The sequence below is a fragment of the Pholcus phalangioides genome, unplaced genomic scaffold (assembly GCF_987345545.1).
Source record: "Pholcus phalangioides strain wild (caught in Gottingen) unplaced genomic scaffold, Ppha-v1.0 ptg000015l_1, whole genome shotgun sequence".
Taxonomy (NCBI): domain Eukaryota; kingdom Metazoa; phylum Arthropoda; class Arachnida; order Araneae; family Pholcidae; genus Pholcus; species Pholcus phalangioides.
The window spans coordinates 53474086-53499373 of NW_028301608.1; the positions used below are offsets into that span (position 1 = coordinate 53474086).

Below are 25288 nucleotides of genomic sequence, written 5' to 3' on the forward strand. Positions count from 1 at the left end.
ATTGGAGAAAGATTCAGGTCCGATCACTCTTACTGGACTGAGAAGCAATGCCCTCTATCCGCAAAAATTTGAAATATATATATTTTTGTTGTACCGAATCCCCCCCCCCCTTTGTGATAATAACTTTCTTTTTGCAAACCGCTTAAATACCAATTCCTTAATTTTTATTTACAAATAATTATATTATTTACGAATTTATGGGACACCCTGTATGATAAAACACCCTGCCTTATAAAACTTTGAGAGGCGGAATATACACTGAAACTCCGAAGATATGGGAATTAATTGGAATAAGTGGGCAGTTAATGAGTGCATACGGTATTATAGAAGTTACAGTCAAACTCGGTTATAACGACAGTGCGGATTCAGCGGCACAATTTGTCGTTATAACCAAGGTTCACGTTCTCAAGGCGCTTATCGACCAAAGACGAAATTTAATACCTGTGCATGTTCGTGACATCGCCTGTTCTCGCCAAAAAAGTTGAAAATGGCGGTGAAATCGCTAGATATTGCTTGCAAATAACCATTGGCGCAATTAATATAATGCTAAAGCAAGCCTGCAGTGATTTAAAATGTATTTCACAAAAGAATCATAATTAGTGTATAATTTGTAAATTATGCAAATTATCGAACTCCCTGATTTTTATAATAAAAAGTATAAATTAAATTAAGTGTCGTTGAGAGAGAGAAGAAACAGCATGCAGAAAGAAAGTATGAAAGGCCAAAATAATGGGGGAAAGCACGGGAACGTCCTGTGTATAGGTGGTGATGTGAAGTAACAAGTCAAAGCAACTAACGTGTGATAAATTTTTGTTCTCAACGTTAGGTATCGTAGAACAATAGACAAACATTTCCTGAATATGATCAATTCTAATTCCAGGAATTTCTTGGGAAAACACCATAAAAACGGGAGGGAAAGCGACGAAAAAAACTGTCTTTATAACCAATAGTTGCGTTTTTTTCGACTTAATAATCATTCTCTCTATGGGAATCAGTGCGAACCGCTGTTCGCCTGATCACCTAGATGCGTGATTCTCGCATCAAAATTCAATTTTACTCCGACAAATTCCATTGAAGAGTGAAAATATTTCAAATATTTTAGGTTTTCTTCTTTTAATAGAGTTGGTTTTGTTTTTCTTTAAAAACAAGTTTATATTCTTTTGCAAAACTACCCCTTTAAATTTTAGAGAAGTGAAATTACTCTTCTTTTATATCGGGTAATACAGTACTCGTATTATGTGACATGTAAGATATCATTATATATCATCAAAATTCTTCAATTAAAATTGGTGGTCGGTTTTTGATCGATGGGCCGCTCAAAAAAAAATGCTGTGTGCTATTTCTAAGCATTTCATAAGCAATAATATTAGTTTTATTATTGAGATTTCTTCGAAATTTTAACAGTTATTCTCTAAAATTTTAAGCTGTAGTTTTGCAAAAAAGGAATATTTTTTTAAAGAAAAACAGAAATATCACTCTATTACAAGTAAAATCTAAAATTTGAAGGAGTATTTTCACTCCCTAAATGAAATTTAGAGGAGTAAAATGGAATTTTGATGCGTGAATCACGCAGCTTTTTGGTACCCAGTGTTTTGGCGAACAGCTGTGTTGTATAGTAATTGCCAATATTTCTAGAAGCCATATTTTATCTGATAAAATTTTATTTTTTCTCGTTTATTGGTTATGGATAAAAGTAACTGAGAAAGGAACCATTTCTTTTCTTTATGGTGAATCAGTTTACAAAATATGGACTTTTAGAGTCTGAGAATGACTGAGAATGCTTTTTGATTAGATGCGAATTTTGCCGCACTTCTCCCATTCTTGTCTAATTTTCTTCACTACTCTTTCCTAGAATTCGATACCCTGTGCGATACCCGCTTGGCCTTCCCTAGCTCCTGCAAGTACACCTGTGTTTCTAAGTCACTCTTTTGGTTACACTCATGCTCACACAATCTCTAAGTATAACTCTTTTAGTCATTCACATGCTTGCACACTGTTTTGGTCACTCTTTTGGACACTCAATGGCATGGTTCCTTGCGTTATAGGTCACTCTTTGGATCATTCACACGTTTACAAAAACACATTGCTCTAGGACATTCTTTTGGTCATTCACATGCTCGCACACTCTCGTCTAGATCATTCTTTTGGTCATTCACATGCTTGCACAAGATCTAGGTCACTCACTGACCTGGTCCCTTGCCCTGTAGGTCACTCAATTGTATTATCACTTCGGTCGTTCAATTGTATTACCCACTTCTTTTTGTTCATTCGCATGATTGCTCACGCTCCAAGTCGTTCTTTCGTCCACTCACGTCCTTGCAATTTCTCTAAGTCACTCGCTGACCTGGTCCCCCGACTGTCTCGGCAGCAGGGTCTTTTTAAGAGCATCAAGAACCCCCTGAGCAAAATGATATTTCTGCTGCTTCTGCCTAGAAATGCTTGTCTTTACCAATTTACACGGTTACTCTTGAAAATTTTAAGCGGATCTCATTTTTATGAGCCTCCCCAACTTCTATTCTTGAGCTCCCCCCCCCCCCCCGAGCCGTGCCCAGGTAGGCCCATGCGTTGAAATACCACTGCTCGACAGAGGTAGATTTATTTAGGATTATACAGATTTTGTCGCCCCTCCTAACTTTATGCCCTGCCCACTAAGCCTCCCCCCGTAAATACGCCACTGGGCCTTCCCACAAAAAATGAAATACCATTTATATTGCATAATAGCAATCCTTTCAAGGGGTGCCTCCTAGAAAAAGTCTGTCTGCCCCCTCCCCCACACACCAGTGCCGTCTTAAGGTATGGGCCGGCCCGGGGGTCCTGAAGCGAAGAGGGGCCTCACAAAAATAAGATCTGGTTGAAATTTTCTAGAAGTTGTTTGGTAGGGCCTCAGAAAATTCAATTGGCCCGGGGGCTCCATGATACTCTTAAGACGGCCCTGTCCCCCACACGGGGACCCCGAGAAGGCACGCTACACGGTCCTGGTGGAAAGCTCCTTAGCCCCAAGAAGAAGCAAAAACATTTTAGAAGAAAGAAAAAAAAAATGCCAGTGTTTTTTTTTTTCATTTCCTTTTTTTTTTTACCAAAATGAAAAAAAATATCAATTAAACAAAAACGTAGCATATTTTTATATTTATAAAATTGATTTTTTTCTGTCAGAAAAGTAATCACGTGACGTCATCCGTGACGTAACGTCACATGACACCTACTGTGACGTAACGTCACGGCGAGCCAATCACTGCCGGGATCAATTAGGAGCCAACGTTACGAAACGAAATGGTGGACCAGAGATCACTCGTGTAAATAACGCGACGGGAAAAAATGAAACGGGCCCATTCTCTTTGTTCTTCCCAGTCGGAGCCACGTGAAACCAACAAGTTGTGTAAAGTAAGCCAACCATCCATTGTTTTCCATTTCAATGGGCCTAAACATTCCACGCGTGCACATGCACATATGTTTCGAAAATTAAAATATATGTATAACGAGATAATTACCAATGTGCATCTGCTCTCAATACTGTGTACATATATATAGTACACGCGATGGATTGGGGGAAGGGGGGGGGGTTGTCCGTTATATTCCGTAACAAATAAGCTTATTTATTTGTTAATTGTGATTGAATTTGGCGTGGCTTAAGTAAAATCGGGGTTATGTGGCTTGGTTAGCGATAATTATCGATAATGCGGTGGAACCCCGATATAACGATGCTCTGAGGACCAATAAAGAATATCGTTATAGAGGGATTATCGTTGTATCGAGAGGGAGCAGTTTAACATTGGAAAATGGACATTTCCAAACAAGACCATAAAAGTGTCCCTTATACCAAAGCTGTGCCTATCAATTACCGTATTTATTTAGGACGAGATATGATTTAAACATGAAAATAATGAGAATTTTGTTTATTCTCAGTTGATGAAAAAATTCGTGTGTTAAGGCAAACAACCAACACTATTCATATTTCGTCTATTCAAGAGTTTCTCAAACTTTTAGTTCCATCGTTACCATCACCAATTTTTTTCGCCCATTGTCCCAAACTCAAGCCAACCGTAGGATCTAAAGATGAGCGTTGGTCACTGATAATCATAATCTTCTGTTTATTAACATTTAAATTAACAAATGATTATAACATTAATATTATCCACAAATATAGCTTATTGTAGTTGATAACGAAAGCTTAATAAAATGTAGATACCGTTCATATGAAGATAGGCCTTTGCCATCACGAGACACACATGTAGGCTAGTTGCGTAACAGTTTTTTTTCTATCGCACTATCTCGAATTTACTATGTGCCCATGCATTTTTGCACACGCCGTGTCTTCAGTTATCAATCGCTCGGCTTCTCAAAAACATTTTTCAACAGCATGCCATGTCACATCCGACAATTCTATTTTCTAGACGGGCAGGCTAATCGTGAAAGCACAGTCGTTGACCAGCTATTCTTGATATGGAATCATATTACCTAAAAGAATTTAATGAAATTGTCCAATGTGATGAGACATAACATAGCTGTCTCGTAGCGTGGATGGAGGACTATATATAGAAAATAGAATGAGTGTACAAAAAAAGACACCAATGGAAACATCACAAATAATACAGAAGTACAAAGCACAACATTAATACACAGTTGTTGCTCCATATTTGCTGGGGTTACGTTCCGGGGGGGGGGGGTCACAGCAAATATGAAAAATCTTAAGTTTTTCACTTTCAGGAGCATTCAAACAAGTTTTTTGGAAACATTTCCAGAAGCACAAGAAGAACCTTTAGGAGGGGTTTTTTAAAAAAAAAAACGTTTATTTAACACATACAATTTACATTCTGTTTTAATACAAGAATTAGTTGCTCAACTGTTTTCCAAAAACTGGGAAACTGGAAAAAAAGACCACAAATACAGATTACTTGCATAAAATCGCAATACAAATACGTAGAAATGCAAATGTATTATAGCATGATAGTTTATCCATAGTGTGAGACACATACTTCATTTTGCACTGTGCTTGTACTAGACATGAGGATTGAGGCAGTAGCTAGGGGTAGTAGGAGAGTCTGGTGCCCCAGGCATTAGAGCAGAGGGGAGTGTAAATTTCACCCTTTAAAACTCTCCTTTAGCATTACAATAAAAAAACGTGAAGAAAGAAACTCAAGAAAAACATTAAAACTTTTTCATGTCAATATTAGTGTTCAGCAGGGCAAAACCATTTGGAATTGCACAGCAGCATTGTGAGCTGAATTTTCGCGCAATCATCAGAATCACTGTCTTTCACTCTCAATTCATATCTGTCTCGGAATCATTTTCCACATGCACCTCTATTTTTCTTCAAAGAGCTTTTGCATCATCTGAAATAAATGACCAAGCAAAAAATGCATTATAAAAAGCCTATACGTGGGATGCTTTCAGTGCACTCGTTCTTTTGGCGTGGGACTCGTAGCATCAAACTGAATAGGGTCTGGACGTCCTAGGAGCTCGCATTTTCCATCTGCATAAGTATGAGGCACAGAAATGAGCTGACCACATCATATAGGAAGACACCTATGAAACCGGCTGGGTTGTGTACATAGTGTAAATATATGTGATAACATAACCACAGTGTGTAGTATCAACTCTATGCATGCATGTATACAACAAATCTAGAGATGAGAATATTCCCCAGTTATTTGTAATAGTCTTTCCAGAAAATGTTCTCGAAATATTATACTATAATATTATATTATATTATATTATATTATAATATATTAACTAATCTTTATAAATTACTTGAGAATATTCTCATCGAGATTAAAAATTGAGAATATTTTCTGTATCTTAGAATGAAGGTGATTATATAAGAATATCAAACCCTTGTCAATCAGCTTTGGTTTGATTTTTTGCTTTAAACCTATTTCTGAAAATGTATCTAATTTCAAAAAGAAATTTTTCAATCTTTAAAGTTTTTCAAAATCGTAATAACAAAAACCATTGAAACCTCTCATTATAACCGAGAATATTCTTAAATTAGAAGTTATCATTATGAGGTTATTATGTCAAAAAATTGTTTTGTTTTAAATGTTTCTGAATGAAAACTGAATTATATTTCATAATACTGTATAAACAAAACTAGTGAAAATTTTTTTAATTGTTTAAACGAAAAATGAATGTTCATCATTTTTACATCCAGGAGAATATGCTCAGGGTGATCTTGTTTTCTCTGAGAATATTCTCACCTCGCATCTCCAGATGAATCTGAAGATGTGTTACGGCAAAAGTGTGGGTAATTTTAGTGTGTGGGTTTCACTAGGGATAGACAGTTTTGTGAACATTGATCGTGCATATTTTAGAACTCGTTCTGCTATAGGGTCTGCTTTAGATGTGTCATTGAAGTAGCGTTACTTTCTGAGACTTGATTTTTCCTCTACAGAAATTAAAACGTTTCCCATTCAAGAAGTTTTTCAGCTTAATACATTTTATATTTTATCATATGTATTAAGGGTGATCCACATCATGTCTATCATTTCTGTTACTAAATTTATCTTGAATTTATTTTTCATTTGGGTTATTAGGCATGTATTAATACCCTACAATCTGATCTATTGAGCTTATGTTTGAATTTGCACTGAGCCATTGCCAAATTGAACTTGGTTCAAATGTTGTTGGAATCAAATTTTTACTTATCAAGTTGTTTTTTTTTGTTGTAACACGTTTACAAGTTTACATATTTACTTAAAAAGTTGCAAATTATTGCTAAAATGAACAATGACAGAAAATCAAGTGTTACTGCGAATCACAGATTAAAATGAAAAATTCTACAAAAAATAAATGTTCAATAATCTACAAAAAATCTGGCCCTGACAGGCCAGATGACTAGTGTGAATGACTTTTCTTTCCAAGTTTACCTCAGTATAATGTCCAGAAAATATGTTTCCCTGATATATTGCACTGAGAAAAAGTTCTCTACTGTCCCACCCGGCGGCCATTTGCTGAATTTAAGAGAATCTACTAATGCCTCTTCTTCAGCGTCTCAAGCCACAGTGCATGAAATAAGGAAGGCAGAGAGAGGGTTGCTTGGTTTACAAGAGGGCCTGGGTTCTTGTCCCTGCAGAGACCAGATTACTTTTCTTTCTGAGTTCACCTCGGCATAATATCTAGAAAATATCTGTTCTCTTGATATAGTCATAATCATCATATAATTCATAAGCTGCAAAATAAGTTAACCCTTGATTTTAGTGACAAAAATTCAAATGGTTTCTTTGAAAATACGGGAAAAATAGGACATTAAAATTTTTTTTATAGTTTGGACGGTTATAAATTAGGGAAAATACAGGAATGTCCTGGGGAAAATGGGTTTTATGGTCACCCTATATGCCAGTGTTTCTCAACTGCCGGGCCCTGACATTCATACTGGGCCACAAATTATCAGCGTAGGCCTAGTTTGACTGAGCCTTTTCACTCACAAAAGGGAATGAAACCTGGCTGTGGGGCTTGCCAAGGTTGAGAACCACTGCCCTATATTGAATCCCCTCTAACATCCCTATTTTTTTCACTTAGTTGAGTGATATTTTTGGCTGTGAAATGTTTCATCATGTAACAAACTTCAAATTTTTCATCTGGAAATCTGCACCTATGTAGGCCTATTTGTATTTTTATGTCGATTCTATTTACTTCTGAGAATGTTTTTTTTTTCGCCTTTATTTTCTGTAGCATATTCTTTACAAATCCCAGAGTTTTTGTAACCTCTAATCATAACAAATATTATTGCTCAATATTTTGAAGTTTTTGCTGTACTAATGGATTTATTCATTTCCAATTTGTGCATGACATCAACGTATTTCATTCCTTGCCATTTAATTATGCATGTTTCATCTTTAGTTGACTAAGATGACTTCATACCATCTATAATACAAACCTCCACCCCCTTTTAATGAGGTGATTTTACTGATAAATATTATGAGAAAAAAAACTAGGGCATGACAAATCAAAAAAAATTTTGGTGTCAACCAAATTTTTTTAGAAGCTAAGAATTTTCTTTCTTTTTGAAGAAAAATGAAAAAGTAATGATTATTTAATTTTTTTGTAAACTTTTATAGAACTTAGTAGCTCACTTCCTGAAAATTTTGTGGTCTTCTTTCTAATTTAGTGAATCATATTGAAAATTTTTGTAGTCATTGTTAATTTTCTTTAGTTGTGATGGTGTCTGGGATTTGTTAAGACCATTATCAAGAAATTGGGAGAAAGACAAAGACACATTATAATGATAGCAGAATGGTGGTCTGGAGGTGAAGCAACAAGATACAGATGGCTGTTGCATTTATCCAGATCTAATCGGACTACTACTACTTAACTATTCATTCACCTTGTGCATTTCCATCCAGAAATGTTCACAAGACCGTACGAGTTCCTCCAGAAATATATGTATGTACGCAATCAGACACATTTCAGTGGCGGCTGAAATGTGTTAGGTAAAAGATTTATAGGAGGGGGTGTGCAAAACCTTTTCCAGTCTTTGGGTCGCATATTGAAATGGCTACTGCTCTTGGGCCACAAACAAGTACCCAGCAAAACTTCATATTACTGGTGTTTCGTAAGGCACACAAAAATATATATATATATATTTTGACTCAATAAACAAGCCATGCCTAGCAATACAATTGAAAATTTGAACAGATTTTTGACTTAATAAATGAGAGATTTCTTGCAAGTTGTGTGCATACGGATATCCCCTCACTGTACAGGATTTTGCTATAACACAATTTTTAAAAGTTGATTTTAGGAATTCCAGCATGAAAAATTCAGCATGGAGTTTAACTTTAATTCTGGAAATGGGCTTGCAAATTGAAAAAAATGTATATAACATTGTTAAATCCTTAATGAAAAAATGTTGGATTTCATATTGCTGAAAGAAATTCTCAGAACAACTCGCCAGATCTCATTGATTAACAACGTTTGACAATGCCATGAGAAATTTAATTGAAAAAAGTGGTTCCAGTGGAAACTAGAATTTTCACATTTGCAAGAAATATGCGGAATTCTCTGGCTTTGCTATTAAAGTTTTTTTTTTAAGGAGATGGAATATGCTGCTTTTCAGCTGAAATCTTGACGGGTTACATTTCTCTTGCTTTGGGCAAGGTCTTTTTAGTACAGGGGTTTGGCCCAAATATTCAATGAAGGGCCGTTCAAGTATTATGTCATCGATGGGAGGGGGTTCCGATTTGCTGACTTTTGATGATAAGGGGGGGAGGGGGTCAAAAAATGGCTAAAAATTTGCTTACGTAATACTTGAACGGCCCTGATGAGTACACCTAGTGCATAAAAAGTAACTATTAAACAAAGAAATCTGTTTATATAATGTTTATACTTTGCAAAGTGGATTTCCTCATTCATTTACATGTTTTTGTGATGTATGTGTGTCCTGTTTAACTCACGGCATATTGGCCATGTATAACGTGAACCATTCTAATTAGGTCTTGGTTACATAAAATTTGATATTATTCTTTGTCAACTATTCAATCCTGTGTGTGTGCACCACTTCCGTCTGTGCTCTTCCCATCTCTTAATATGATTTGATGTTCTGTTCAACATTACCTTTCTTAACTTCTGGATTTTCAGCCATGGTTCAAAACACTATAAAAACCACTTAAATGGCTTATCAACAATCAGCTGGTACTAGAACATTTCCATTATGCATGTTGCTATCAACTAAAATTTTCATACTCGAAGTCTAGAACATTTAAATTGATTCAACTTGCATATTCACATTTGTTTTGTTTGAACAAAAACATATTGTAGTGGGGACTCTGTAATCTTCTCCCTCCCCTTCTAAAAAAATGTTTCCAGATTGTGCAATTTAATTTTCTCTCTTCAGTTTCTATGGCAAAATAACTGACGAGATTCATTTATTATAACGCTAGGTGGAAATTTTACACATGTTAAAATATCTGTATTAATAATAGCCATACACCTATTCAGTGAAGGCAAATATGTGATATCTCAAGATTTTGTTTTGTTTTGAGGCGAGGCTGGTATGAATTCAGTTCACTTCTTGTTTTTAGGTTTTTGTTACCAGAACTTTGTGTTTTTTAAACAAAATTTGACAAAAATATAAAGCACGATGATGAATGAGTTAGAGAATAATAAAAGTGGATGCAGCAGCGAAAACGCCAGCAGCAGCAGTGAAAGTGAGGAATGGGAAGGTGTAGAGAGTGAAACTGAAGATTGTAACAAAGAGACGACATGCCTCTTTTGTACTGAATCCTTAAGCTCGCAAGAAGCAGTTTTTCATCATTGCATCATACAACACCACTTTGACTTTGTCTCCTTTGCTAAGAGGATCGCACTCGATGCAGTTGGTTATATAAAGCTCATTAATTACATTCGTTTAAATGTAAGTAGTGCTTGCTCTTTTTTTCAGTAACGTTTTGTTTTCAAAGACTGTCGATTATAGAACTTGTAAGATAGGAAATCAAGTAATACTTTCATTAATTCTCCTAAGTGAATTACTGTGATTTTGTTTCGGTCTTCTTTTTTATTAGTGACAAAAAGTTTAATTTTTCCACGTATTATTCTTTGCTTACTTCCCCACACCTGTCAGCTTGTATCGTCATGTAGGCCTACATCTATAAGAATTTACCTGGTTTGTATGGATGCATATCCTGATATTACTCGTAGTTTTCGTATGTTCCTTACTCTTCAACTTTTGAATTGAATATTAGAGATGATAATGGGGGCAACCTTAAATTGTTTTTCCCATGATGAAATATCTGTAATATATATGTATTAAAAACTGCCATGGGTAATAATTAAAAACCACCTGATCTAAGATGTAAAGATTAATGTTTAATTTCAATCATTTTACACATGCGGCATGATATATTTTGATGTTTTCAGAAAGTCTCTCCGGATGATTTATCCCAAGAACAGTTGTCGGCGAAAGTGCCAGCTTGGAGTAGTGACAATTTTATGAAGCCTACAAATCCAGAAGATCCACTTCTAACATTTGGTCAGTTCATCTGAATTCTCAAATATTTATAATATTTTACAGTATTTTTTTCTCTGTGAAGAAGCTTTGAGTTAAACTTTTCTTTTTCATCAAACCTTAAACTGTTACTGTCTGAAGGGACTTTCAAATTTCCACTCTGTCTCTCAGACCCCCGAAAAGTTCTTATTACTTTCAAATTTTAACTGATTTTAAAAAAATTTCCTTCCTTTTTAGGAGAAAAAATTGTTTCCAAATAATTTACGTGGAAAAATTCATTTTCTTTTTCCCCCCTCCAAAATGATGTGACATGCATAAACTAAATTGTTTACAGTTATAAGGTAACTTACACTCCCAGATTCTTTTTTGTTTATCCCAAGTTGACAACAAAAAGGAACATAAGTCAATTTTCGACAGTAGAACATTATTTACGTTCACTAAGTTAAAAGTTACACCGTCATTTATCAGTTACTTTAACAGATTATTTTTCACAATTAAATTTTTAGTTAATATTTTTTTTTAAAAATCTGGCCATAATCGACAGGAATTCATGGCAAAAGTATTCGTCTCTCTCACCCAGTCTGTAATGTTCATACCGTATTTAGAGATGCCTGTTTCGTTGTACGTTGATCAGCGATCAGCTCTTACCTCGAACATCAATTCATCACTTGAGATCAGTTCTTGGGATCAACATAAGCTGCAGGTTTTGATTTCAGGAACACACGTCAGCAAGCCAAGAGAAAATCCCAATTTCTGATCACCCCAGTGTTCATCGTGGTTTCTGAATCACCCAAGGCAGGGAAATAGTTGTACATCTTAGCATCACATTGACCAGGTTGATTACAGGCTAAAAGGGTGTGAAGACATCGTCATATGGATCAAATGCACATGATGATCTTGAACTTCATCGGTCATCACATCTGACCAGTATCTACAAATACTCTGTGAGAAATAAGTAGTTAACGTAAAATCTGAACCTGTCAGAACATCGGGCAAGCAATCACTGGTGATATTGTTTATATTAAAGCACTTGAGTTAAAAACAAATTATCAGTATAATACGATCACATGCTAAACATATAGAGAGATGGGATTTCAATGCTATCCTGAACTTCAACAGTAGCCTACATATTTATATGACCACATACAGGTTTTTCTTTGGTACAAGTGGATTATTATGTTACTACATCTGGGTTAAAAAATGCCATACATCATATTTCTTACTAATTTGCATAGACATTAAAGATAAAAAATTATTGCAATTGAAACATGAAAATGGCAACACAACTTACAAAATGAAGATTTAACCAGTGGAAGTTCACTGCCTTCTGCCAATGAACATAGGTATTTATGTAATTAATTCAAGATCTATTGGCTGCAATCATACTGACCATGTGACTGATCGTTAACAGAGCAATTAAACATACAGATTTCATAACAACATGACCAAATTACGGCCTGAAATTGGACCTCTGCGCCGGGGATTAGAATACCATTACACAGTGTTCCAAATTGCGAATGAAAGTTTCAGGAAAAGGCAAAAATTAGCAAAATGACCATCCTTGATGACCATGTGCCCCGTTTAGTCTGTCTGTTCCTCTTTTGACCCATTGGTTATTTTTTGTTGGTGTGACTTTGAGTGTAGCAATCAATCACCCTACTGTATTTGGTGATGGCTGGTATGATTTCCTAAAGGGAAAAAGTGACAATCATTTTATTTTAAATGAAAAATCCTTACCCCCCCCCCCTTTTTTTTAAAAATTTCTTGCATATTTGTGTGCAGCTCTTCTGTGGAATTCAGATATGCTGAAACATTTCCGTAATTGTCATTTTCCAAGGTGTGCAGCAATGTCCTTAAATTCAAATGTAGTAGCAATGACATGGAGAAAAGTTTAGGTGCCAAAACTGATTTTCTAGTCACCATTGTGGCTGGAAATTGTCAAGCCCAGAAATTCTGTTGGCAAGGATGTCAACGTCATGTTCAAAGCTTGCCAGCTTTTGTACAGGGAATGAACTTCTTTTATTTATATTGTACTTGTTGGTCTTGCAAGTAAGCTGGAGAATTTTAACCTTTAAATGCATAGCTTTGCTATATGAAAAGGGTCCTGCATGTATGGTTGTGATATTGCCATTTTGTTTAAATGTTTTGTTTGTATTTTTTTTTACACCTGGAAATTTGCAACCCAAATTTTTTTTTTCTTGCTATAGTTTGAATCACAAAGAAGGTAGTTATATACTTGGAGTGTGATATTACTTTAATACATTTATTTTATGGGCAATTTTTGAGACTTTATATGGCTTTTTAAGGCCCTGCATAAGCCATACAATTTGAGATCGATTTTTTAAAATGATTTTTCATGCTTTCTATATGCGTGCCATTAACTATGAAAAAAATTATCAGCTCAGTCGGACATTTAAGGGTTAAGAAAATATGCTTTGCTTGGAACTTCAAAGTAAAGTTGAGTAGCCACTTCATATGATGGGATGGTGTGTGTGTGTTGGATTTTTTCTCCATGTGAATTGGTTCTTTTATCACATATTGAATGCTGCAATATCATGCATAAATAATTAGGATCAATCATCATAGTCTGCTACAATTTATATTCATTTCTCTTATCAATTTTTTCCTTCTTCTTTGCAGACATAGAAAGTTATATGGAAGAGCGATCTTCAGAGAATGTGTCAGCAGGAGATATTGAAACGGTTACTGTGCCAAAGACAGAACATAAATCACTCGTGGAGAAGTTGGCTCATACAGAAGCACAGCTCAATAATGCGTGGGATAGAATTGAGAGAATGAAGTGAGTGCTGTTTCACTCCCTCTGGCAAACAGTTGCAACTATGATTAGTGCTTTAAAGTTCCACTATTGTGAAATTTTCTAATTTTGGTGTAATTTTTGCTATTCCTATTTTATCAACATATGTAACAGTTCAACAGCAAAGCTGTAAACAAGTGTGCACTGCTGTTTGTATGGTTTTGATTTCTTACACTTGAAGCAGCTTTACGATTTTAATAATCATGATCACATGACCTTGAAAAATTGTGTTTTTACTACTTTGCATACTGTACTTAATTGGTATACATAGGGGGGGGGGGGTTGTTGAAAAATAAGATGACGAATTTCTAATTGCTTCCGTGAATGAGGGGCAGTGTACAGAGTTTTTAAATTTCGGAGTTTTATTTGCCTGCAGATTTTCTCCCCTCTGGTTACATCTTTTGCAGGAAATTACGGTACTTTCGTGACTTTCTGCCGGTACTCAAAGGCAGTATCTAGACAGCTTAAATTAGCCTTGTTCTTGCAAGATTGCAAATGCACATTTTTTGAAAAATCGTAAAGTATTTGGAACCCCTGTTCAAATTGTAAAACATTTTCCGAGATCATTAAAAAAATAAATAACGAATCTCTATAAACTCCAACTTGAATATCTAATTTTGTCATCTAGCTGTCTCAAAAGTATAGAGAAAAATGTGTAAAATAGTGATTTCTCAAAGAAGCTTAATAAATTTGTATAAAGTTGGATTGCAGTATGGACAGTACTTTGACACAGTGTATAAAAGAGTTATCAGCTTTTATTTTTCACTTAGTTGTGAAAATGCCAAGCAACATTAATTTTTCTTGTAAGGTGCCATTCAAGTATTACATCATCATCGATTGGGGGGGGGGGTTCCGATTTGCTGACTTTTGATGGGAAGGGGGGGGGTTTGGATAATGCTTATGTCATCAACCACCCCTTATGAAACTACTACGAGTTAGGATTCAGAGGGACAGAGCTGATGACGAAATTTTGCTGACAGGGGGGGGGGGGTTAAAAAGGCTAAAAATTTGCTTGCGTAATACTTGAACGGCCCCTAAAGAGGCTTAAGGTTGTGCTCATAGTGGAACAAAGAGGTATGAGTTACAAGGTTTGTGACTAGGATGAAAAATTGCATAGGGTTGGAGGAAAAGATGTCTGCACATAGTAGAGGGTAGAGAAAATGATCGGAGGGGTTCTGAAATGTAAGGATGCGATGATGATGATGATGATTCCTCCTCCCACAGCTCCCCCTTTTTTCTCTTCTTAAAAGAAAGACCAATCAGTAAATAACAAAAATCACCAGATAGAGTGAAAACCAAACTTGTTTAAGTTACGGCACCTTGTTGAGTGTCGCTTTCTCACTTTTTCTTGGTTCTCGAGTATGTGTGGTGTAGAATTAAACAGTGCAACTGTTTTCGTTGCTGATCTCCATTATACATTCTTGTATCTCTTGCTCGCCCCACTATGTGCTCGGCTTTAGATGTATGGTGTCTTGAAGAGAATCCATGAATTGTTTAACAATACATTAATAGAAGTTAGTGATTGACAATGTCTTACCAAGGGATAGTGATTTTATCAAAAGAATCAAACTGGACAGCCAGAAAAACAACAGAAAATAATGACTGTTTGTGCTCATTGTAAAAATTTTCATTGCATGAAGTTTTTTGTCATATCAACCGTAATATCTCAGACAGTTTGTCGAGTATCACAGAAAGTAATAACGTTGTGTGTTGCAAAATGTGTTCTTCCCTAAAACCTTATGTGCACCACAAACAAGCTCAATTATCATGGGCTAGTCCTAATATGCTTAGAAAATACGAATGTGTAACAAACATTTTCTGTGATGGAAAAAGGTAGCTTGGATGAGCCAGATGTCTGGAACTATTACAGGCATGATTTGAGGTGTGAACCTTGCAGTCCGCCCATTCTGTCTAATAAAGTTACTGCATGAACTTCACAATACTTTTATTAGATGGAATGGAGGAGCATCTGTTGTATAGAGAGGTTTTTCATTCAATTCATAATGCCACCTGTTTCTGGGATATTTCAATAAATTGCATAGCTGCCAAGTCTCCCGAATTTTTCGGGAATCTCCCGAATTTTAGCTTCATCGCTCGACCTCCCGAAAAGTTCTTAAATCTCCCGAATTTTTACGAAAATCACAAAAATCCCTAATTGTCCCTAAAAATTACCTACTTCATTAAAAAAAATCCCCGCTTATGAAAACAGTCCCTAAGAAATTTCTTGTGGGGCATGAAGCCTCTTTTTTTTCCCTTTCGAAATGACGTCACACGTGGTAAATGGGGAAATTCCCTTTTTAAGGAAGTTTTACAAACCCTCTGATGGTAACAAGAAATTTGTTTGTCTTATCGTGCAGGGAAATGGCTTAGCAGCCAATAGTCCTGGATAGTAATTGAAGATTATGGTGACGCGCATATGGTCAAAATTTCTTTTGTTGAAGTTACGTACGTGCGATATAACAAAGCATGAATAATGATAAGCAAAAACATATTTAATCAATTTTAAAGATACTTATTCCGATGAATTTCCTTTCATCAAACGTTCCAGAAGAGAGCCGACTTTTCCTTTTTGTACAAGTTGTGTTACGGACATAAACATTGGGCATGGAAAGACTACCATCATCACTCGTGAAATGAAAAAAAAAAAAAACCATCAAGCAAGTGTCACAAAAAGTCAGTGTTCTTCAAAAATTGATGCTTTTTCCCTTCATCTTCCGATTTTGGGGGTCTCGCTCAGAATGTTTGTTCACAGCGTTTCTGATTGAACGCAATATTTATTTTTACATCATTGAAGTTTTGGCCTCCGATTTCACTTGTTTTTTGCGTAGGAATTTTATTCCCAAGGGTTTAACTTCCATGTGTGTAATATCCCTATTTTAATTTGACTTCAGTTTTTGAGTAGGGATTTTATTCCCTACGCTTTAACTTTTATGTTTGGAAAATCCCTATTTTATTTGGAAAATCCCTATTGTATTTATTAGGGAATGGTTTAAGCATAAAATACGGGTTTGTGCGAAAATCTCCCGAATTTTCATTTTCAAAAGTTGGCAGCTATGAAATTGTATACCTTGAGATGTTACGGTTAAAATGACAAAAACTTTACGTAGTGATAATTTTTGCAATGAACTCCAGACGCAATCATCTCTTTCTGTTGTTTTTCTTGGCTGTGCAGTTTGTTATTTTTCGATGATATCCCTATTTGGTGACTTTGTGAACAACTGACTCACTTCTATTCATTTTCCTGGAAAATTGAGAAACAGTCCATCCATTCACTTCAAGCTGCCATACTGTCAAAGCTTCCTTGCAAGAAAAATGAACTTTGCATAACATTTTTAAAACTAAGTGAAGAGTGAAAGTTATTGAGTCTTTTACACACTGTGCCTAAGTAATGCTCACGTACAGTGCAACTTGCACTAATTTATCAATCTTATTTAGAAAAATCACTATTTTGTACATTTCTTTTTTCTTTTGGGACAGCATTTGTTTTTAAAAACTATTTGTAAAAACTCAAATTGTGTGTAATTTTATTATTCATTTCAAAATTATTGTAAAGGCATATTAATTGGTTCTATAATTGTGTGTTAAGCCTTTCTCAGATGTTGCTTTCATTCATATTTTATTCAAAAAAATTCACATTCTTTATACTCTTGAGTCACTATATAAATTGGATAATTTTCTTAAATTGTGTTTTGAAGTTTCGAATCAGAAAATTGTTCTGACTGATCACTCTAGTCTCTACGCCTTTCCTACATTCATATTTTTGTAATTTTTAATTCCTCCTCCATGATATTACAATTTATTTGGTTTATTTGAAATGTAGAGAAACTGCAAAAAATGTATTTGGTTCAACAAATCATGTGATAGAAAAGACTCCTGACGATCATCAGCAAGAATTAGACAACTATTATTTCTCATCTTATGACCATTTTGGGATTCACCATGAAATGCTCCAGGTTATTTATTATTCATATCTTTTATATATATATTTTTTCATGAGAAAAAAGTTGTATTATTTATAACCTAAGTTGTTAGTTTTAACCTTCACAAACTAACTTTTGAATAATCTTTGGCTGCCATAATTTTTTGTTAATGAGCATTGGCTAGTCTTACCAAATTTGACTAATTTGCATTTCTGTGCTCTTTTCATGAGTGTTAACATTTTTTTAATTAAATATTTAATCTCACTGAATTGTATGCCAGTGATAGTCAAAGGATATGTTATTCCATTTCTTATACGTATGATTTGATTGAATTGTAACAGTGATATACAGATAAAAGTGAATAGCTAGGAGTGAGAACCAGATGGCTTCATTTTATTTTCATTGTTCATTCATTCCATGGTTTTTAATTCATAAAAATTCCTTTATTTTCGTTTACCAAAAAATGTTAATGGTGATTGCTTGAGAAATATTGAAATTCATAGGAATAACCAATTTTTTTGTATTTTTGGAATTTTTTATTTCTTACATTTTTAGAAAATATAGCTGTCTGGTTCTTGTTCTGTGCTCTTCAATTACATTTCTTTCATGATCTACTGCTAAACCATACCCGCACCCTTTAACCTTTTTGAAGTGCAGACATTTTTGCAAAACTCACGGAAAATAATGTAAACAGGTGAGCCCACTATAGGGGGGCACTGCACTGAAAAGGGTTAAATGTTTCCATGGGAAATTTCTAGCAATTTGATATTTGATTGTCTGAGGTTGTTGGGTTTTTTACGTCAAAAACTGTTTTTTGACACGACAAGCATCAAAAACTGGTTTAAACTGTCAAAAACCGTCAAAACCTAAATGAATGCTTTTTGATAATGTTTTGAACACAATAGGTATATAACATGATGAAAAACATACTTTTTTTGCATATTACGTTTTATTTTTAAATACTAATTATAATTTGCAATTTTGAATTTTTCAACATAAGAGTCTAGAACATATAAAATATAATTTTGTGGTTCATTTTATCTAAGCTACTCAATACCTGTGTTTAATTTGCTAAGCAGAATAGAGCTGCTTATTCAAAATATGTATGATAGGGCATCAGAGTTAGGTTTTGACTTCAGAAACTAAATTGGTATTAAAACAGTCAAAAACTTATTGTCAATGTTGTCAAATAGTTTTTTTTAACTTGATAGATATATTAAATAACAAAACACCTACTTGTATGTTGATTAAAGGGTTTTATATTTGTAATTATAATTACTGAGAAAAACAATCTAATTTTGATATTTTAAATTTTCTGATCTGCTCAAAATTTTATTCCATATAAAAATTCTCACGCAGCATTTGTTAATACACTAATTAAACTCATTTATTCTCACCTAAAAATTTCTTAGCTCAGGGTGTATAAATTCAGAGCTTTTAAAGAGTATTTTCAACCAAAGCATAGCTGACAGGACTTGATACCTAAAGTATTTGCTTTGCATGTTTAAATACAGCTTCAATTGGAAAACCATTGCATTATAAATGCTAATAAATATACCATATCATACTGCAAAAGTAAGAATAACTAAGTTTGACTAAGGGTAAGCAACGAGAGTTTCTTAAGCATCATGTACAAGCTAGTACAAAAAAAAGTACTCAGTGACAAATTAAATGGCATTTTAGTCCTACAATTTAGTATTTTGATCGCTAGATATATTTCAGTGTTATGCACAATAAGAGTATGGTTTTAAGTATCTCTCAGTGATTATCTAGATGATTTAATAATAACTGAAATCACCATTACATATATTATATAATGTAATAAACTTTTTTAAATATGTATCTGTTGTAAAAAGAGTGCAGCAGATGGGTTATATTGCTGCACATATAACGAGTATAAGCAGTTGAAGAAATTTTGGAAGTCAAGAACCATCTTGAATCATAGAATGTCAAATCATTCCATAGTTCTCCCTTCAGTTTTTATGCTATGCTTTATTCAAATTTTATATTTTATAAGGAAAAAACCATATACAGTCAAACCTCGTTAGTGCGTCACCCGGTTAACACGTCACTCCGCTTAACGGGTCACTTTTTGGAAGTCCCAGTTGTCCTCAGGCAGGAATTGGCACAGCTATGGCTTACTCCATTTAACGAGTCACTCCACTTACTAAGTCATATTTTTGCTCGCCCAAGAGTGACTCATTGACAAGGTTTGACTGTATATTGCCCACACAAAATAATTCTGTAAGAGAGTAGCAAATTATTTTATAATCATATTAAATATTTATTGTTTGTATAACATAGTCACTTTAAATATTACACGCATTTAACATGTGTATTTCCAATGGAAATTTTTATATTGAAAAGCACTATTTGAGGTTTTTGACGTGACAGTTTTTAAACCGTTGAAAACGCTGTGTGTCAAAAACCTGCCAACCCTGTCTGAGGTGTGTTATGTGTGTAAGTATTGGGTATTTTTCTAAATTGAAATGAGTGGTGGTTGTATGAATTTATAGTTTTTTCTGTGGGCATGTTATGTGTACACTGCTCTAAAGACTTGAACTTGTGAGTACGTGATGACAAGCAATGTGCCACACTCGTCTGTGGTTTGATAAGTTGTGTCTACATAGGTATGCTATATGTTGTCCTTGAGTGGTTTGTTGAAATTTTCATAAATTAGTATGGTTGTCACGAAATATTTCATTTCGAGCTGAGCAATGCATAATAGATGGATGACCCACTGATGGTGGGTTCATCAAAGAGACTGGTGGTGCTGTGATTGCAATTGATTTGTGCGATAACAGGAAGTAGAGCAAAACAGCCAGGCATATTTACGTGTTGCCCCCATGTTCAAAGTGAGTGAGTTAGTAGTAGATACGCTTTAATTTTAGTGATTTTGGGTCTGCAAAACACCACTGCCCGTTCGCTATGGGAGAATTCTTTTTTTGAGTGGTGGGGACCTGCTCTTCAAGGAAGTTTGAAAAACTGCTACTTTATATTCTCCAAGCTTTTCAAAGTAGCATTGAGTGAGATCAGAGATGTTATAGCCACTTCTTTGTTACCTGTCAGCCAAATGGTTGGCATACCGACTCCTGATTCAACAAGGTCATGCTACATAGTTTCAGGAAAGTTTTATTTATTATGGTTAATACAATTTGATGTTCTTAAGCATAACTTGACGAACATATTTAATATTTAACATATATTTCTGAATCAAATACAGTGGTATCTTGGATAATGAAGATAATTTGTTCTACAATCATTCATTAGCCAAAATACAATTTTCCATAGGTCTGTATGGGAAGTCATTTCGTTCATTTCAGAAATAGCCCAAATTTTGAAGATAAGTTTCATAAAACATTGAGAAACACTGTAAAAATGTAAATACTGACTGAAGGCTGAGATAAGCAACTTTACAACTGTATGAAAGAGAATTCAAAGGAAGATGAAAAACTAAACAAATCTTTTATTTTACACCATGTACGCTATGCAGTCGCATTGGCAAGCCATAGTGGGAAAAAATGTGAGAGGTGGTGTGCTTTGTGATATAGCCAGCTCATTTCTCCGTCACACACTTCAGATGAAAAAGATGGGCTCAAAGAATGTCTCAACTGTTCAGTTTGATATTTAGAGTCTTACAAATCCACTGAAAGCATTCAAGTCTGAGGCATTTTTTTAATGCATTTACTTTCAGCTTAATCCTTCATCTCTTGCATGAAATGGCTCAAAATTTTCCTGAAAGACTTTGCTCTTTCTCAAGCGGTGTGTCTGGAAAGTGATTCCAAAGTTTAAATAAACTAATTTTACTCAAGCAATAGTTACACATTGGATTTAATTTTGATTTGCATGAAAATTTGGCTCACGATGCGGCTGCTTTTATGTTAGATTATGCCATAGGTGAAGATGGAAGTCTGAGGAGGGCACGATCATTATCGCTGGAGGAGTACAGTGATGATGCGCCAATTCATATATAAACACATACATTTGATCAGTCGACTCCACCTTTGACACTGGGGATTATCTCTGCCCACGGCTTGTGCATCCATGTACACCAAAACATTTGTCAGTCTAATCTATATTCATTAGCTGAGGCAGAAAAATGTTGAGAAAAATCTTTGTTAGCCAAAAAATTAGTAGGCCTAAGCTGAGGCATCATATGCTTATTTAATCTCAGTATAGTAGACTCTGTAATCAGGCACATATCAGACCAGAGGTACACAGGATTGCTGGAACATCGGAAAAACAATTTATTCAAGTTATTTTGAAACTAGTATACACTAGATTTTTAATAAAAACCGCAATATAAAACCAAAAAATAAACTGAACTCTAAATATGAAGTGGAAACATTGTATATAAGTTTACTAAAATGAGTTTGCATAATGAATCTGTACATTTCTTTTTCCCAACAAATAAAGTGCAGTTATACCTGGTGACTATTATTTCCATTAAAGTAAAAAGACTGGGGTTGCACAGGGAGCATATTTCTTGGCAAGGTCAATCAACTTCCTGCCTTTCTGAATCTTTTTTAATAATTTCATTTCTTTGAACGAAAGTTAATGTTCCATGCTTTCATTTCAACTACAAGGACATTGCACATGCAAGAGAAACAACAGAGATTGACTAGACACTATTTCTCCACCTCTGCAAGAAGCTAACACCTCTTGAAGATAAAATCTTTATGAGAGCGTAATATATAGCCCCTTGTAGCCACACACATACACACAGCGTGTGCTATTTAAATTTTTTTCATTTGTCTTCCTCTTTGTTTGCTTTCATGTTTTTATCTTGTCCATGTATTTGTGGAACAAGTTCATACGCATATGCTTTTCCTGTAAAAAAGTGTCGAGAGAACAAAAGAACCCACAAAAAAAAAAAAAGACAGATTACTGGACGAGGTCGGATTATCCAGACTCTGCTGTATATATTTTATGAATCTAGCTCTCAGTTTTGCCCACTGTATCACGTTCTGTATTCTGTTCTTTCTGAAAGGTAAGCGAATGGGTTTTTTCCCCTATACTTTCAGGACAAGGTGAGAACAATGGCTTACCGCGATGCCATCCTGTGTAATAAAGACGTTTTTGCTGGTAAGAAAGTTATGGATGTTGGTTGTGGAACTGCTATCTTGTCAATGTTTGCAGCTAAAGCTGGAGCATCTAAAGTTTTTGCTGTAGAGAAATCTGATGTTATTTATCAAGCAATGGACATCATCAGGTAATTTTTTTTTAGTGTTGTAGAGATCATTCAAAAATTTTAAGTTCAAAAAAAGGTATAAAAACTTGCTCAAATATGAGAAAAAGTTGTTTTAATTAAACAAACTACCTCAATTTCCTGTCTATACTCTGCGCCTGTAAATTTTGGTGGATTTAAGAATAAAATTTGCTCTATAATCTAACAAAATACAATTTGTATCCATCACCAAAAAAGATTACCATGTTTTTCTGCAGATTATATGCTAAGAAACATCAGAATTTTCTGATGGGAATTACATGCAGCTTCTGTGTCTTTGTTTTTTTTCTTAGAGATTGGAAAAGAAACTAATTTTTTTTCCAAACTCCTAATATTTATATGTGTGGTGCTGCCTGCCTTGATGCATTTTTTTGTTTTTTTTTATGGATGTCAAAAACAGCCAGGCATTATCTGGTATCTTCCATCACAGTTCAGTCTGGCTGTGTAGGTGGACCCACATGCAACCAGTTTTTCTCTCTCTGCTGTTGTCTAGCTGTATACAATTGGGTAATAAATTCATTCTATTTAAAAATAGAATGGAGTAGTGACTCAGTTTTTATCCACAACAAAAAGACATCCACACTTCTCCCCATAGGAATTTGGTGACTCAAAGATTGCAGATGTTTGACAGCTATGAGCTCCAGAATATAAACTACTCTTATCAAACCTAACAAAACCATCTGTTTGCAATCACTTTAGATGATTGCTTTAGTCAAATGAAATTTTGACTTTGACAGCTGTTGTTGACTGCTTTTCCTACTATGGAGAGAAAAATTTCAACAAGGAAAGAGCTCATTGAAATTCTTGGGGAAGTACTGTGGCACTGGCTGTCTCAATGCAGTTTTATATATATTTTTTACAGGTGCCTACAGCCAGGCATTATCTGGTATTATCTCACTACATAGTTCAGTCTGGCTCTGCATGTTTATATCGACAAAAAGGAGACATGCATCACCATAGATGGGGGTGAAAAAACCATTTTTTCCCACAAGAACATGGCCAACAACCCCTTTCAATTCCCAAGTTTTCATTACTGATGAATGAAATTATCATATGTGGATTATATGCGCTGCTGGAGACTATACGATGACATTTCATCTCAAAGTAGTGGAATTTACAAATTGCATGCAGGAAATTATATATACATATATATCTTTTACTTCAACTAGGTTTCACTGGTTTTTTCTACTAATTAATATTCTATATTTGATTATACCATAAACTGGAGAGACTTGGATGCAGACTTTAGACATTTTTTCTATTATCTTCCTTATTTTATCAACTTTTTCTCAGCTACCTCGTTGGGTATTTTGTGGCATTGTATTTGTATAAATCAACTTCATTTACTAATAATTGTTTTGCAAATTATTATAATGGAGAACAATTAATGCAAAGTTGTATCTAAGTGAAGGAGTGACTACTCTATTGCATTAATATTCTGCTTTTTGAAGCATATGTTTCCATCTCACCCTGCTGAAAATAATTAGGTACAAACAAAAAAATAGTATAAATACATAAATTTTGCTTGTGTTAAAAATATAAATACAAGTAATTAATTCTTTTGCTTCTACAATGTAAATGACTGCACCTCAGTATATTGTATTACAAGATGATCATTACTACAAAAACTATACTGGACTTATGACTGACAGGTATGTATTCTGTCTGTACTCATTGCAATTTGAGGATAATAAGTCTTCCAACATATCTCTTTTTTAAAGAAACAATTGCTTTCTGAGGGTTAAAGAAGAATTTCTACTTGCATTTTATGACTTTTAAGAGAACTCCCTGCATGATATCAGCATGCAAGAGTTCCGGAATAAATTATGAGGCATCACTGTAGGGTCTGTCCAAACCCTACAGTGAGGTACCTCATGTACAGTGTACATGAGGGGTCTGTCCAGATTTTTTCTGTAGGGTTCTGTTTTAGTGAACTTTTTCCTTATTTTTGTGAAAAGGGTCATTAATTTTGTGAAAAATAAGTAATTTTGTGGGCAGCGATGTAATCTAGTCAATCTGTCACGAAAGAAATTAAATTCCAAATTTATGGTTTCATTAATTTTTATTTTGTGAAGGGTCCGTTTTTTAGATCCAGAATTTTGTGAAGGATCTGCTCTGCTCTCCAGATCCGAATTTTTTTCTGGGCAGACCCCTGCGCTCACAAAATGTGCAGAATATTAATATTTTTTGATTTTTAAAATCATTGTTTTTTTTTATGTTTTAGTTTTTATAGTTCTCATTTTTTATCTTTAAAAAAATGGTGTTACAATTAGTCTTATTTTTGTGTGTTCAACAGTGTTTCCAAAAAATGTCTTTTGCTTTATTTTTTCAAATTCATCATTGATGATGAATTTGGTTTAGGTGAATCAGATTCCCATATTTGTGGC

General features: G+C 34.6%; 1 protein-coding gene across 2 annotated transcripts in view; it reads left to right on the forward strand.

The window, feature by feature from the left end:
* Positions 1 to 3231: 3231 nt before the first annotated feature.
* Art3 (arginine methyltransferase 3) overlaps positions 3232 to 25288 on the forward strand; it is a 36665-nt gene continuing 14608 nt past the window's right edge. The window contains exons 1-6 of one of the 2 annotated variants that reach the window (XM_089243784.1): positions 3232 to 3381; positions 10017 to 10348; positions 10852 to 10963; positions 13580 to 13739; positions 17575 to 17707; positions 22699 to 22886. In XM_089243784.1, the coding sequence (XP_089099910.1) occupies positions 10076 to 10348; positions 10852 to 10963; positions 13580 to 13739; positions 17575 to 17707; positions 22699 to 22886 (866 nt within the window). In that variant the 5' untranslated portion in view covers positions 3232 to 3381; positions 10017 to 10075. The remainder of the gene's footprint in view (positions 3382 to 10016; positions 10349 to 10851; positions 10964 to 13579; positions 13740 to 17574; positions 17708 to 22698; positions 22887 to 25288) is intronic. The other variant, XM_089243785.1, reaches the window with a different exon arrangement.